This window comes from Xyrauchen texanus, chromosome 37 (genome assembly GCF_025860055.1).
Source record: "Xyrauchen texanus isolate HMW12.3.18 chromosome 37, RBS_HiC_50CHRs, whole genome shotgun sequence".
NCBI lineage: Eukaryota > Metazoa > Chordata > Actinopteri > Cypriniformes > Catostomidae > Xyrauchen > Xyrauchen texanus.
In genome coordinates, this window is record NC_068312.1 from 5,757,842 (window position 1) to 5,773,715 (window position 15,874).

Sequence of the window (15,874 nt, forward strand, 5' to 3'; positions counted from 1 at the left end):
TTGCTTGCAGACTAGGACACTACAACTCAGTTATAACAATGTCTAAACAAAGGTCCTGCCCCAAATGGCGATACATTTATAGTGTGTGTAATCTAAATTTATGACTTTGTAGTGCCCTCTACAGGCTTCATCAGACAAGCACCATTTTTCAGTAGGTGTGAATCAGGGACAGGCTGTCATTCTTTTTGTAATGACAACTGCCCATTTTGGGGAACATAAGGGACCACAAGATTGTAGGAGATGTTCTGTGTGCATATTTCAAATTGTTGTGTAACACAAGTGTTTGTGACACACATTGAGAAATAGATCCATTATGTAAAGGTTTCCCTTGTTTTAATACAAACTATTTACACATCTTTTATCTTTTTTCAACTCAAGCATAACAATTATGACTGATAGGGGGTTGTGAAAAAAGAATTAAGCCTATTTAAGGAACATTTATATATACAGTACATACAATAAATATATACAGTGTACATATATATATATATATATATATACAGTGAGGAAAATAAGTATTTGAACACCCTGCTATTTTGCAAGTTCTCCCACTTAGAAATCATGGAGTGGTCTGAAATTGTCATCGTAGGTGCATGTCCACTGTGAGAGACATAATCTAAAAAAAAAAATCCAGAAATCACAATGTATGATTTTTTAACTATTTATTTGTATGATACAGCTGCAAATAAGTATTTGAACACCTGAGAAAATCAATGTTAATATTTGGTACAGTAGCCTTTGTTTGCAATTACAGAGGTCAAACGTTTCCTGTAGTTTTTCACCAGGTTTGCACACACTGCAGGAGGGATTTTGGCTCACTCCTCCACACAGATCTTCTCTAGATCAGTCAGGTTTCTGGGCTGTCGCTGAGAAACACGGAGTTTGAGCTCCCTCCAAAGATTCTCTATTGGGTTTAGGTCTGGAGACTGGCTAGGCCACGCCAGAACCTTGATATGCTTCTTACAGAGCCACTCCTTGGTTATCCTGGCTGTGTGCTTTGGGTCATTGTCATGTTGGAAGACCCACCCTCGACCCATCTTCAATGCTCTAACTGAGGGAAGGAGGTTGTTCCCCAAAATCTCGCAATACATGGCCCCGGTCATCCTCTCCTTAATACAGTGCAGTCACCCTGTCCCATGTGCAGAAAAACACCCCCAAAGCATGATGCTACCACCCCCATGCTTCACAGTAGGGATGGTGTTCTTGGGATGGTACTCATCATTCTTCTTCTTCCAAACACGGTTAGTGGAATTATGACCAAAAAGTTCTATTTTGGTCTCATCTGACCACATGACTTTCTCCCATGACTCCTCTGGATCATCCAAATGGTCATTGGCAAACTTAAGACGGGCCTTGACATGTGCTGGTTTAAGCAGGGGAACCTTCCGTGCCATGCATGATTTCAAACCATGACGTCTTAGTGTATTACCAACAGTAACCTTGGAAACGGTGGTCCCAGCTCTTTTCAGGTCATTGACCAGCTCCTCCCGTGTAGTTCTGGGCTGATTTCTCACCTTTCTTAGGATCATTGAGACCCCACGAGGTGAGATCTTGCATGGAGCCCCAGTCCGAGGGAGATTGACAGTCATGTTTAGCTTCTTCCATTTTCTAATGATTGCTCCAACAGTGGACCTTTTTTCACCAAGCTGCTTGGCAATTTCCCGTAGCCCTTTCCAGCCTTGTGGAGGTGTACAATTTTGTCTCTAGTGTCTTTGGACAGCTCTTTGGTCTTGGCCATGTTAGTAGTTGGATTCTTACTGATTGTATGGGGTGGACAGGTGTCTTTATGCAGCTAACGACCTCAAACAGGTGCATCTAATTTAAGATAATAAATGGAGTGGAGGTGGACATTTTAAAGGCAGACTAACAGGTCTTTGAGGGTCAGAATTCTAGCTGATAGACAGGTGTTCAAATACTTATTTGCAGCTGTATCATACAAATAAATAGTTAAAAAATCATATGTTGTGATTTCTGGATTTTTTTTTAGATTATGTCTCTCACAGTGGACATGCACCTACGATGACAATTTCAGACCCCTCCATGATTTCCAAGTGGGAGAACTTGCAAAATAGCAGGGTGTTCAAATACTTATTTTCCTCACTGTATATATATATATATATATATATATATATATATACAGTATCTCACAAAAGTGAGCACACCCCTCACATTATTTTAATATTTTTCACGTGACAAGACTGAAGAAACGACACTTTGCTACAATGTAAAGTAGTGAGTGTCCAGCTTGTATAACAGTGTAAATTTGCTGTCCCCTCAAAATAACTAAACTCACAGCCATTAATGTCTAAACCTCTGGCAACAAAAGTGAGTACACCCCTAAGTGAAAATGTCCAAATTGGGCCCAAAGTGTCAATATTTTGTGTGGCCACCATTATTTTCCAGCACTGCTTTAACCCTCTTGGGCATAGGGTTCACCAGAGCTTCACAGGTTGCCACTGGAGTCCTCTTCCACTCCTCCATGACGACATCATGGAGCTAGTGGATGTTAGAGGCACTGTGCTCCTCCACCTTCCATTTGAGGATGCCCCACAGATGCTCAATAGGGTTTAGGTCTGGAGACATGCTTGGCCAGTCCATCACCTTCACCCTCAGCTTCTTTAGCAAGGCAGTGGTCGTATTGGATGTGTGTTTGGGGTCGTTATCATGCTGGAATACTGCCCCGCGGCCCAGTCTCCGAAGGGAGGGGATCATGCTCTGCTTCAGTATGCCACAGTACATGTTAGCATTCATGGTTCCCTCAATGAACTGTAGCTCCCCAGTGCCAGCACCACTCATGCAGCCCCAGACCATGACAGGCAAGACACAGTTGTCTTTGTACTCATCACCTGGTTTCTGCCACACTAGCTTGACACCATCTGAACCAAATAAGTTTATCAGACCACAATACATGGTTCCAGTAATCCATGTCCTTAGTCTGCTTGTCTTCAGCAAACTGTTTGCAGGCTTTCTTGTGCATCATCTATAGATGAGGCTTCCTTCTGGGACGACAGCCATGCAGATCAATTTGATGCAGTGTGCGGCGTATGGTCTGAGCACTGACAGGCTGACCCCCCACCCCTTTAACCTCTGCAGCATACGTCTATTTCCCAAAGACAACCTCTGGATATGATGCTGAGCACGTGCACTCAACTTCTTTGGTCGACCATGGCGAGGCCTGTATAAAGCTGCTTTGAAACGATGTGTTGTGAAAAGCGCTATACAAATAAAATTGACTTGACTTGACTGTTCTGAGTGGAACCTGTCCTGTTAATCCGCTGTATGGTCTTGGCCGCCGTGCTGCAGCTCAGTGTCAGGGTCTTGGTAATCTTCTTGTATATATAATGTATGTATATGTATAACCTATGTCACAGGATCTTGAGGAAGGACCCAAATGCAGAAGAGTCCAAGAGTAAGTGGTCACTGGGATGGTGACTGTGCCCGCTGGCGAAAGGTTAGCCTGAGAGGCGGCAGCAGGCGAAGGGTCAGACTGACCGGCGGCCGCTGGCGATAGGTCAGACTGAGTGGCAGCCACAAGGAACTGGGAGGTGGTTGCTGATGAGGGGGTCAGACGGGATGGTGGCCATTAGAGTCTGGACAGGCTCGTCGATGGCCACAAGGGACTGTACAGACTTGTGGACGGTTACAAGGGGCTGAACAGTCTTGTCTCTTCTGCCTCCTGGCGGTGTGCAGCGGGCCCCTCCACCCCCTGGCAGTCAGCAGCGGGCCCCTTTGCCTCTTACCGATCCACGGCGAGCTTCCTCCTATGCCGGCAAGAAGCCAGAGAAGAGCCAGGGGAAGGACAGGGCACGAGTGGAGAGGAGTGCTCAGGTGAGGAGGTCCTACCCCGGAGTAGAGCCTCCATCTCACTGAGTCGACCAATATGGGCCACTAAGTCCCAGAATGGCCTCATCGCCGAGCTCTTGGCCATACTCACTGATGTGTTGACCATTCTGTAACCAGGTTCGAAACAGGTCATGGTGGGTGGTGCTCTGGGAGGTAAATTCTTTGTGGACAGGAGCTGGGTGAAGAAAAATGCCTATATTGCCTCTGCTGGGTCCCAATTTGGTTAGATTGTTGTCACGGGATTTTGAGGAAGGACCCAAACGCATAAGGCAATTTATGGGCTTTTAAAAACAAAATACAAACAAAAACTCTCAAGAGGGAGAGAAAACAACATGACAGGGTAAAATAAGAAACAAACAGATAGACAAACCAAAAACCGACTAAGGAACAGGAGCAGACAGAAGACTCGAACCAACCAACAGGCAGAACAATCTGGCAGAGACATGAGGGAAGAGGGCACAATATATACGTAAGAAGGCACATGATAAGTGGTGAAACTAATTAACATAACAAGGACTAAACAAGGGAGAGTGATAAGGGAACGACAAGGCGGAGTCGGGGAAGCACATGGCAAGACAAACACAAAGCCATGTGCTAACATACAAGACCAACTGACATGAGTGCACTTGGAGATGAGGAATAAACATAGCCATGTGCACTCACACAACACACAAGAAAGAAGAGCACATGGCAAGAGAACCGAACTGAACCCGAATCCATGCACTCACAAAGACTAGACATGGAGCAGGAGTGTCCGGATCCTGACTCAGAACAGAAACCGAACTAGGTTGAATAGTCAGGACCAATAACACCATGCTCTGAATATGAAAACACAGAACATGGATGTCAGGATCCTGTCACAACAATAAACATGACTGGTAAAGTGACAGGATCCTGACAATATATATATAAGTTAGTTCCAGTCCTCGAATCTAACTGGATGAGAGACTTTCCATGAGCACTGATGCCTCACACCATCAGCATTCAGATGCTTCACTGTTTGTATCTCTCCTCGTGTTCATGGCGTTCTAAACTCAAATGTAAGTGCATGTTTTAAAAGAGCAATTTGTGCCTTTTTTTCTCCCCTTTTCTGCCCAGTTTGCAATGCCCAATTACCAATGCGTTCAAAGTCCTCATGGTTGGCATAGTGACTTGCCTCAATCTAGATGGCGGAGGACAAATCTCAGTTGCCAGCTTCTATTTCCTTGTGTGCACACACTGGCGTCCTCGCAGGTCCACGAACAGAGTGGGGAGGGTACTGGCAGACCCACTCCCTCGGAAACCCGGCGCAGGTTAAAAGAGTCACCGGGGACTATTGCATGCATTGTGATAAATGGGTATGGATGCCAGGCCACCTTCCCATCACACACTGAGCCCGTCGGACTCTGCCCATGTCCTGGACCATCCCATGGACACTTACATATCCCCCTTTATTTTGGACACTTATCCTCATGGACAATTTATTCGCCAATTTTTAATTTTTTTAATCCCCTATTCTCCCAATTTGGAATGTCCAATTCCCACTACTTAGTAGGTCCTCATGGTGGCGCGGTTACTCAACTCAAGTCTCAGTTGCCTCCGCTTCTGAGACATCTTATAACATGGCTCGTTGTGCATGACACCACGGAGACTCCCAGCATGTGGAGGCTCATGCTACTCTCCGCGATCCACGCACAACTTACCACGTGCCCCATTTAGAGCGAGAACCACTAATCACGACCATGAGGAGGTTACCCCATGTGACTCTAGCCTCCCTACCAACCGGGCCAATTTGGTTGCTTAGGAGACCTAGCTGGAGTCACTCAGCACACCCTGGATTCGAACTTGTGACTCCAGGGGTGGTAGTCAGTTTCAGTACTCGCTGAGGTACCCAGGCCCCCCCGCAGGGCATTCTTAATCAGAGAATGGATCTGTCGTCAAGTGGTAGTAATATTTACGCAGATTTGAAGCCGATACAGTGGGAGTGAAGCTGTTTGGATCAGATGAGAATGCCAGGCCCCCCACTTTATTCCCCATTTTGAACATTTTCTGTTTATTATTATTTCCGATCTTGCTGACTCTTGCTCATCCCACCACAATAAATATTATAATATATAGCAAATTTTCACTCCAAACTCTCATTGCTGTAATGCAAAATAAATAAACAAATAAATATGAGATCTCATAACCATAATGCATTTTGATATTTTGCCATTGTTATCAACTTTGATTCTCATTGCAATACATGTTTAGCTGTAAATAAAATTATGATGCAATTCCATTATTATTATTTTTATTAAAATCAGAATAAATTACAGGTACAAAAAATACTAAAATTATATAAAAATTAAATAAATAATAAAAATTATTTATCATTTAAATTTTTTCAAGGAAAGTGGGCTTAATGGTGTCACAATGCAAAGAAAAAAAATGTCATGGTCCATCTTCTTTCTTTCTTTTTTCTATGTTTTTTGTTTTGGGGTGAAATAAGACCCAGGCATGTTCTTGAAATGTTTTGTGAGATACATCCAGTCGCTGAATGTTTTCTGAATGTTTTCATAGTTACTTAATCCACATATGATCCAGAAAAAACTTTTCTCAAATATACTCAAATATATATAAAAATGGTCATTGGATGTTGATTCCTCATAATTTATTCTCTGCATCGAAATCAACAATCAAAACCTTCAACATTGTTTCCTAAAGCAGTGGTTACTCAATTGTGACTGTAAGACTTCCAGGCAGCAGTAAGAGGAACTCACACCATGTTGAGTGTTGCAGTGGCGTGTACCAATGATGCATCCTGCTTCCTCAATCATCTTCAGTATAGTGCCACCATGAACATTACCAACAATGTTGGCATCATCAGGACGCATGATCCTAAAAGAGCAAAACACAAAATACAAATTTCACATATAATTTCTAGATTTAATTGGGATGTATGATCTCATTTTAGCACATTACTTCCTTCTGTTGTGTACTATGTAAAAAGTAGAGAATTCTTGATAATGGCCACATTTAGACAAATTCCAAGCTTCGCTATCAGAAATTTCATGCAATCGCGATCATGCAAAGTTCAAGCCATTAGTTACAAAAACATTCACCAAATTTTGTCATCACTGCTGAATTTTGCATTTGGCAGCAGCCTTTATCCAAAGAGGTGCATGCAATCTTTGGATGTTTCTTCAACATTGGGCTATTTTAGCACTGTGGATTAGAAAGTAAACTCTTATTAAAAAAAAAATTTTCACTATCAGTAATGTACTGTACACACATCACAGGAGATATGGCTTTTTTTTTTTTTTATTGAAAATTCCCCCCACAGTGTCATTTCCAGCACATCTCAAATTCTGTAATGGGTTTAGTCTGTAGAGGAAATTACACTGATGTTTTAGAATTTTTTTATGTTTTGTATATACATATATATATATATATATATATATAAATGCGTTAAAAAAATTTACGCATTTAATCGCAATGCTTTCCTGAGAAATTCCTGAGAAATGCAAGCTTGTAGTACCACCAGTTTAATCCAGAGGGCAGTAGGTGAAATTTCAGCTGTGTGAGCATCACACAGTTTATTACAGTGAACAAAATATTAACAACCCGTCAGCGGACACACACACAAACATGCATTACGTTCAAAATACTTAAAGGAGCGCAAATGCGAACCAAGGGATCTCAAGATGTGTTTAAAGATTGGTTATTAAACTACAATTAACTTGACACAGTGACCTAAACATTTTACTTTTATGACGCAACACACCCGAGACGCGACACAAGCATGTCTGACTCAGGTCGTATGGATTTTACCTCACAAATATTTAATTACCAACAAGGTTAAGGAGGTGTCCTTTAAACTGTTACACCGTTTTTACCCAGTCAATCTTTCTTTAAGAAATATGCTCCCTAAAATAGATCCACTTTGTTCCTTCAGTAATGCTGTAGATTAATCTGCCCCTCACCTTTTTTGGGAATGTGTCCATGCTGTCGTATTTTGGAGAAAATGTTGTTTGTTTGTTTGTACGTACCTCTAATTTAACTAGTTTTTAACTAGTTTTTAACTAGCTTTATAAAGATGTTTTATTTGGCTTTCACAGTTTTGATAACTTAATATTTTCTGATTAATCTGTTTATTTTTCTTGCCAAGTTTTTTTATACATAAGTGTAAATTTATGTCTATAAAGCTCCAATTTGCACTTTTTTGAAAAGACTTAAAATATTATTGAAATATTCTTTGTACCTCCAACAACTCCAAAGCATTGAAAACAATTGCACTATGTAATGAATATAATGGTTTGGCATTATTGTAAAATATATCTGTAGTATTGTGTACTATGTATACCCCTTGCTTGTTTCTAAAAAAAAATTTTTTTAAAAAAGTCTGACGCAGGTGTACATTGACGGGTCCTTAAACAAGCCCTCATAATAAATCTCCAACTGATTGACAAATTCACTTGTGAAATGGATTGCTGTGATCTGTATGCCAGTATAACTGTATAGTTATCTTTAAATGTAAAAAAAAAAAAATGATATAAAATATATACAGTATATATATATAACAGATGCACAGGTAGCTATAATAACCAGCTGGGCATTATTGCCTGCCGCACCTCCACCAGTGCCTTCAGCCCAGCTGCAAGGTCATCAGCCAACTTTCTTCAATATTTCGTCCCATTAATCCTGGACCATCTCTTGGTGGTGGGGCAGCATTCAGGGACATCTCCCTGCCACCCCCCACCACCACCCCCCACCCCCCGCAGCTGGACACTGGATCCCCTCCAACATTTCTCATCCTTGCCTTCCCATCAAGACATCCTTCCTTCACTAATTACTTGCAACCAGGGTTCTATATGTCATAATACCTCGACAAGACCATACGCGCCAGCCTGTTGGCCAACTGGCACAGAGATGCGCACTCAGTGCCCTACAGGCACTAGCACCATATCTCTCGGTAACTCAGTGCCACCGATTCCGTATGACATACTACCTCAGCACAAGCCACATATCACCCAGGTTCCCTATTCCTCAGTTTACTACTTCTGAACCCCCAATATTTGTCCTTCTTGACCACAGCCAGAATTTCCCTTTCTCAGCTTCCTCTGCCAATTCCTTCAAAGACATTTTTGAAGCTGCTCCTACAATGCCAATGTCTCTAAAAAGGTGCTGCATTGATGTTCTCATAAATCCTCTACACCCAACCTCCACAGGGTAGGTGGTAGTCCTTCATCTATTTTCCCTGCACTCTGCGGCCAAATCAGCATTTTTTAGCTTCTTCCTCTCATAGGCTGTCCCCAGAACCTCTTCCTATGGAACAAAAAGCTCGATCATTGTTATTTTACTAGCTGACGAAGACCACAACACTACATCCAGCCACAAGGAGGTAATGGCAACCTTGGTAGGAAATGTATATATAGTATATTGTGTATATATATATATATATATATATATATATATATATATATATATATATATATATATATATATAGTATATATATATATATATTTATATATATAGTATATATATACTGTTTGGTGTGATGGAAATGACGCCACAATCATGTGACAGTCATAATTTTTGAAAGAACAGAAATTGATTTTACACAACAAATTTTTAAATGGTGTTTGTTTCACTCTGTGTTTAGATATGTAATAATTAGCATTTTTTTAAATGGATTTGAATAGTTTAAAATTGAAAGTCTGTGTTTGGGTCAAAAGGCCTGGTAAAAGTTTCCAATTCGGTTTTAATGAAAACATTTAATCTGTTCATTTTAATAAAAAACCCACCCCTGTGACATGAACGTGCCCAAAGTTGAAGAAGCACCTGTATAGATTTTATAAGTAAGTGTACTAGCTGGGAATTGAGCTTGGCATTGCTATCACCTAGTTCTACCAGTCACTAAAGCAATCCTGGATTCCTTTGTCTCAATAGTTTTTAATATTATAAATTAAAGCAAAAACATTCAGGTTCGCACCACAACTCAGAACCTCCATAACCAGTTTGGGGAGAAATTCTGCCCAGTCATCTTCAAAAGTCTGATTTACCACTGGCATTAAATCAATACACGACTGTCACATTAAACGTACATGAAAAAGTGTAAAGTTATGACAAATTCATTTACTCATTTTATGAAGTTGAACATACACATAAAATCCATGTCAAAGACTATGATCTACAAAAACAAAGCAGAAAAATTCTGACAGTGTTGTTCCATTGTAGTGTCTGATGTATGTTTGATGTGGGCTGGCTGGTGTGACTACCTGCTAAGTTGATAAAGAGAAGTCATGACTTCCGAAAAATTTGATGGAAGAGTCTTGAGACGTTCTTGAGCAGGATGTTTCCTCACAGAACTGTGACTACATCACGACAGACCCATTTATTCATATCTTTCATCACTACATATTTTCAGTTATGGCATCTTCAACTTCCTCACCAATAATGTAATGTGTTTCAGTGGCTCAGACTCCACCCATCTGTGTTCAAACTCTGTGGTCTTTCACCAATGAAATAAGACAACTCACACAGGTTGGTCATTTTAAACAAAATTTTTTTACATTAACAGTAATAAAATTGGGTTTAACTGTGCTTATAAATTAAACAAATGTCACAATACAAAAAAAAGCTAAACAAATGGTCTTAAAAGTATGCTTTAAATATGTTTTCTGCTAAATGTTTCTTATTTCTTTCTTTAGATTTTTGGGTAAAATATTAATTTGGGCACTGAGTCTGGTGCAACTTTACTAACAAACACGTTTCATGGAAACAGCAAAGTACTAATGAAGAGGCTAAATCCAACGACAATTGGGGAAAATATGACCCAGGCATGTTCTTGACAGGTTTCATGATATTCAGCCGATAGCAGGACAGGCATGTGGAATGTAGTGAAAGAGCTGACTGAAAATGTTATTTAAAAAAATAAAAAAATAAAAATTATATATATATATATATATATATATATATATATATATATATATATATATATATATGATTTTTTTTTATTTAATAGCACTGTGGCGTGAAATACTGTACAAAATGTTCCCACTTCCTATATGAACAACTGAGCTCAATGTCTTCTGCTGCTTATATCAGTATATAAAGTGGCCATTCCAATCAACATAATAACAACATGTATAGGTACAGGTATACAGAGACCAAAATGATGTTTGTATAATTCTGATTGCACATAGAGATAGAGACATGTACATCAGGATTTCTCACAAGGTTGAGACAAACTGTTGTCAGAGAGTCTGTGCTCTAGTTGCATCATTAACAGGAAAAACAAGCTCTCTTTCTCTCCCTTACCTATAAACTAAAAAAAAAATCAAGGTGCAGTAAACACAAAGGACTTTGCTCTTTTTGATATTGAGAGTTTATATGGTTTTTCAAAATGTTAATATGAATGTCACAAAAAAGTATCAATCAAGTATCATTAATTCTTAGTGACATGCTGTTGTTTCTATTCATTATGAATGGCTAAAAATACTTTTTAATATCACTGATACTTTTGATTGCATTTGACACAACAAAGATCACAACAACGAAGATCTTACCTGAGAGCATACCGACAATGATGAAGGCGTCTGATCAAAATGCCAATCTGAATCAAATTTAGCATATTCCCTTTTGTTTTGTTTTTTATTTGTTTTTTACTAAACTTGGCAATAAAGTGACACAATTAGTTGAACCCTGCCAAAATGCACCCAACCACATAGTGACCTATTCTCACTGCTAAGCAAATTTGGTTACCTCTGAGTAAATTTGGTATCTGTGCAACAATAGCATGTGAACATATTGTGTGTACTTACACTCTTGACTTTGTATTCTGTGAGATCTGAGGACGAGTATAATGACGGAAGATGGAATACTGAACCACATAAATCACTCAAATAAATAATGTACACAGTGATGACTTTTTATTCTGGAGGCCAAATAATGGGGAGACCGGGGAGTGTTATAACACTGGGTGCGTTCTGTTATAACATCAGTTTAGCTAATTAGAAATTACAGTAGCTAAAGGGATGAAATCACGTTTAGACATGACAGTCTCCCTCCTTAGGTGACAGTATAAGTTTTAAGACTCTGATTAATATACATACAAAAGGATGGTTTATATTTTTATATGCGATCTGGACCGGTATCATTTGAATAATAAGGATGTCTTGTTTAATATATCATCCACACAAGCTTTTCATCTACATATTGAACAAATTGATTAGCCTACCAAAATAAATTTATGCACAATAAAATAATACCCCTGTATTGGGGTAGGTTGTAATAACAGCACTCTTTGTACTTGACACAAATTTACATAGGTTTAAATGCAAGTGGTACATTTATAAACTATTAAATTTTTTAGCAGATATGCTTTATTCACAGCAGCGCCATCTTTAATTTTTAACAGGAATTACACAGAGGCTGTGTGTGAGGAATATCCAAAAGAAAGGTGTTAACTGTAGTCTGCAGTTGCAATTTCGCTACAGTATAGCTAACAATTGCTGGTTAGCATTTTCTAATCTGTAAGAGTGTTATAAATATTCATATGAGTATTTCTAAAATGTGGAAAGTAGCATTATCCCAGAAAAAAATTAATGGGTGGGACTTAGAGGCTCGGAAGTTGTTTCTAACTAGTTGTGTTGGATGGATGTAAATATGATTATTTTTAAACCTTTTAACTCTTAACCGTGTATTTTGATCTTTGTTTATGTTTTTCTCTGTATTGCTCAGACAGCTACTGAAAGAGCACATGAACGACATTGTCACATGATGTCTGTTTCTTTTCTAAATGCTGGAAAGGATGGACCAACTCAGTCATTTGTAATCACAGGACAAGGCATTTCTAAAAGTAATTTCATAAAGAATCATTAGGTTGGTTTCTGTTTCTTTTCTGTTCCAATCTTTATAATTAACAGATTAAACGATTATACTGTACTTGTTATAAAACAATTTTCTCCAGTAAGACAAAAAATGGCCTGAGATTTGAATACACCTCAAAGTAGAATTCAGCTTTCTGGGCCCTCAGTTTTTTTTTTTTTTTCTCCAAACAGAGCAAGATCATTGTTGTGTAATAGACAACAGTCATTGCAAGTGCGGATTGACAGGCTCAGATGCGGAGGCAACTGAGATTCGTCCTCCACCACCCAGATTGAGGCGAGTCACTACGCCACCACAAGGACTTAAGAGTGCATTGGGAATTGGGCATTCCAAATTGGGGAGAAAGGGGGAGAGAAAAAAATAGTAATAGCAAGTAACATCTGGGGCCAGATGTAGCCTAAATTTATGTATTAGGGTACAACAGGGCTAAAGGCCCATGGGGTAAAAAGCTCCTTTGATTTTATTTTCTCCCAAAACACTAAACAGCATTAAAAACTACAATGCTTTCCTAAACACCTGTTTGTCACTGTGCCAGCAAACTTTTCCTGATCCATGAGATCATTGCATATAATGTCTAAAGTTAGATTTTTAGGTAATTTGACTGATCCAATTACAAAGAAATTCACTCGATTAAAGGATACTTGAGATTTAATGAGGTCAAATGCGATTGAAATGAACAAGTAATTATGCACCCTTTTATGAAGTGGTTAGTAAGCATTATCTTAATTTGTAACTTAAAAAAAGCATATTGCTGTCTGAAAAGTATTTGCACAAGTTGACAAACTGTACCCCTATAACTTCTGCCCCTGTCTCTAGACTATATCAAAATAACCCGCCTGGGGGCCCAATCATCACCTTTTGTTTTTGTTTTTATTATTATTATTATTATTGATTTACTTTTATTCAAAACAACCTTCTGTTATTTCTTTTCACACAAATTATGTGGCTCCATCAATATTCATTCAAAACAAATGTAATGATTCTTGATATTCTTTGTGACCAGAGGAAAAAAAAAAAAAACTTTAGTCCTGTTGTACCCTAATACAACCACCTCAATCGACCAATGACTGTCGGCATTCCTCTGACTCGATTGCGTCATTTGCACGTAAGCGCTAAAATATAGTACCACGTACAACCACAAGAGGGCAGGCCAGGCACTTGAACAATGTCAATGATGACCAACGCCGTCGTGTCTAGAAGGTAACCTTCTCACGTCAAGATACTCGCGCATGCTCTGTTGATGCTTTCGCCGCTCGCCTTTCAGCTTATAAATGATGGAAATCATTAAGTTAGTCTCTTAAAGTATCAAGTCGCGCAGAGTTGATGAACGCATTTGAGTGTGTAGCACTGTATTAAGTCATGTCGTTTATGTGTTGTTTGTATCGTCGGCGTTACTAGTCCCTTTTTAGGAAGCCCCCCCCAATCCTTAGTTTACCAATGTTATTCTATTGAAAATAAAATCTCTTTTCATAGTGATTTTCTCAAAAGACTTGAATCACGAGTTAAATGACATACAGAGAAACATTATCAGGAGTTTATTCACTCCACTAAAGATATTCCAAGCTTAATGTGATATTTATTGTAATTATAGTTTTTGTGTGTTTGGTATAAGTTTAAATAAAGAGAAGGGACGAAATTACTGATTTTCTATAATAAACCATTTTTTAAATTTGTTAATGTAAAATAAAAATGTGTCACTGAATGGTTCTTCAAAGGGTTTCAGTGTCATTTAATAACTTTATAAGTGTATGTATTACAGAAAATGACAAAATTCTGAATGAATATTAGACAGTTACCTTGAATGATGTTAACACAAGGAAAAACTACTATCTGCTAAAAAGTCGAATATATTAAATGTGCACTTCTTACAGTGTCATTGGGGGCTGAGCCCAATGACTGAAATCATTGTGGCGGAGCTGGGAAACATAAACAAACAAGCCTTTGTTGTTGCCGCCCCTCGGATAAAATGGGAACTTAATTAACGGATGTGAGGTAATAGTGTGTATATATAAGGTGGAGTCATCAAAGAAAAGTGTTAGGGAAGTAAGAAGCAGAAAGAGTGCAAAGAGAGTAGGCCTACCTGAATGAAGAAAGACGCAGTCTCATCAGCTGGGCGCACGCTGTGTTTAGGGCTGGAGCGATTTCGGGAGGGTTCTGAGGAATTGTACTCAAGAGCTTCGAATTCCAGCGCAGAGCGTGTGTTAACTCAAGAGCTGAAGTGTGTATCAGTCCGAATATCTTCATTTCCCCTTGAAATCTTTACATACGATTCCCCGTTCAAACTGTTTCCCCAAGTTACCAAGGCTTGCTTCACATACACACATCCACTCACTGACACCACTTTCGCCAACGCATTCCTTCAAACAGAAGGAATCCCGTCCACACAGTTGTGTGAGTATATTAATTTTCCTTTTTTTAATATATATATATATATATATATATATATGTAAGCGGGAACCATATTTGACTTTAATATTGTTTGTATTTCCCCTTTATTTGTTTTATTTTGTTTGTTTTAAATGGTTGTTATAGAACTGGACTCTTGAATCTGCCGATTTAAATGTGGTATTAGAGCGGATCCTAGGCCATATCATTATTTATTTTAGTTTTCCCCTTTCCTCAATTGTTTGAGTCAAGGTGTAAAAAAGGTACATGTAATGTGTTTTGGATGGGGTTTTTTTGTGTGAAAATATAATTGCAAACTGAACTAGAAACCTTTTTCTTGTGCCTTTTATTTTATGTTGGTGTAGAGTGTAACTAAAGTAAGAAAATAAAAGTTTATTATTTTGTATGCATGTAACTGGTGGATTTTAGTGCTTATCTGTGGTATCTTTTAGAAATTTTGACAGGCTTACTCCTGTCTGGCACCCGAACAATTTAATTTAGATCAATTTATTTAGTTATATATTTAAATTGTCTTTCCTGGGAGCTGCCACAGTTAAAGAAGTGGCAACCAAACAGGGACTGAAAAACAAAGAAAAAAAAATAACAATCTTGAACTAGACTGGAAGAAAAATCACTTGAATGACTTTAACAATTTGTATTTACTTGAATTCTGAACTGCGTTTCAAAATTGTGATTGTCTACTAAGGTGTGTGGGGTTTTTTTATTTTTTTTTTTTTATATATATATATATATTTAAATGTGTGAATGGGGCGAACTCTGTTTGTTGTGCTAATT

At 38.7% G+C, this 15,874-nt stretch overlaps 1 protein-coding gene across 3 annotated transcripts in view; it reads right to left on the reverse strand.

The window, feature by feature from the left end:
- acot7 (acyl-CoA thioesterase 7) overlaps positions 1–15,874 on the reverse strand; it is a 174,490-nt gene that overhangs the window by 146,482 nt on the left and 12,134 nt on the right. The window contains exons 1-2 of one of the 3 annotated variants that reach the window (XM_052108428.1): positions 14,775–15,022; positions 6,585–6,702 (exon numbers count right to left, since the gene is read on the reverse strand). In XM_052108428.1, the coding sequence (XP_051964388.1) occupies positions 6,585–6,702; positions 14,775–14,938 (282 nt within the window). In that variant the 5' untranslated portion in view covers positions 14,939–15,022. Of the gene's footprint in view, positions 1–6,584; positions 6,703–10,083; positions 10,231–14,774; positions 15,023–15,874 lie in introns of those variants that run through there. The other 2 variants (XM_052108430.1, XM_052108429.1) reach the window with 2 other exon arrangements.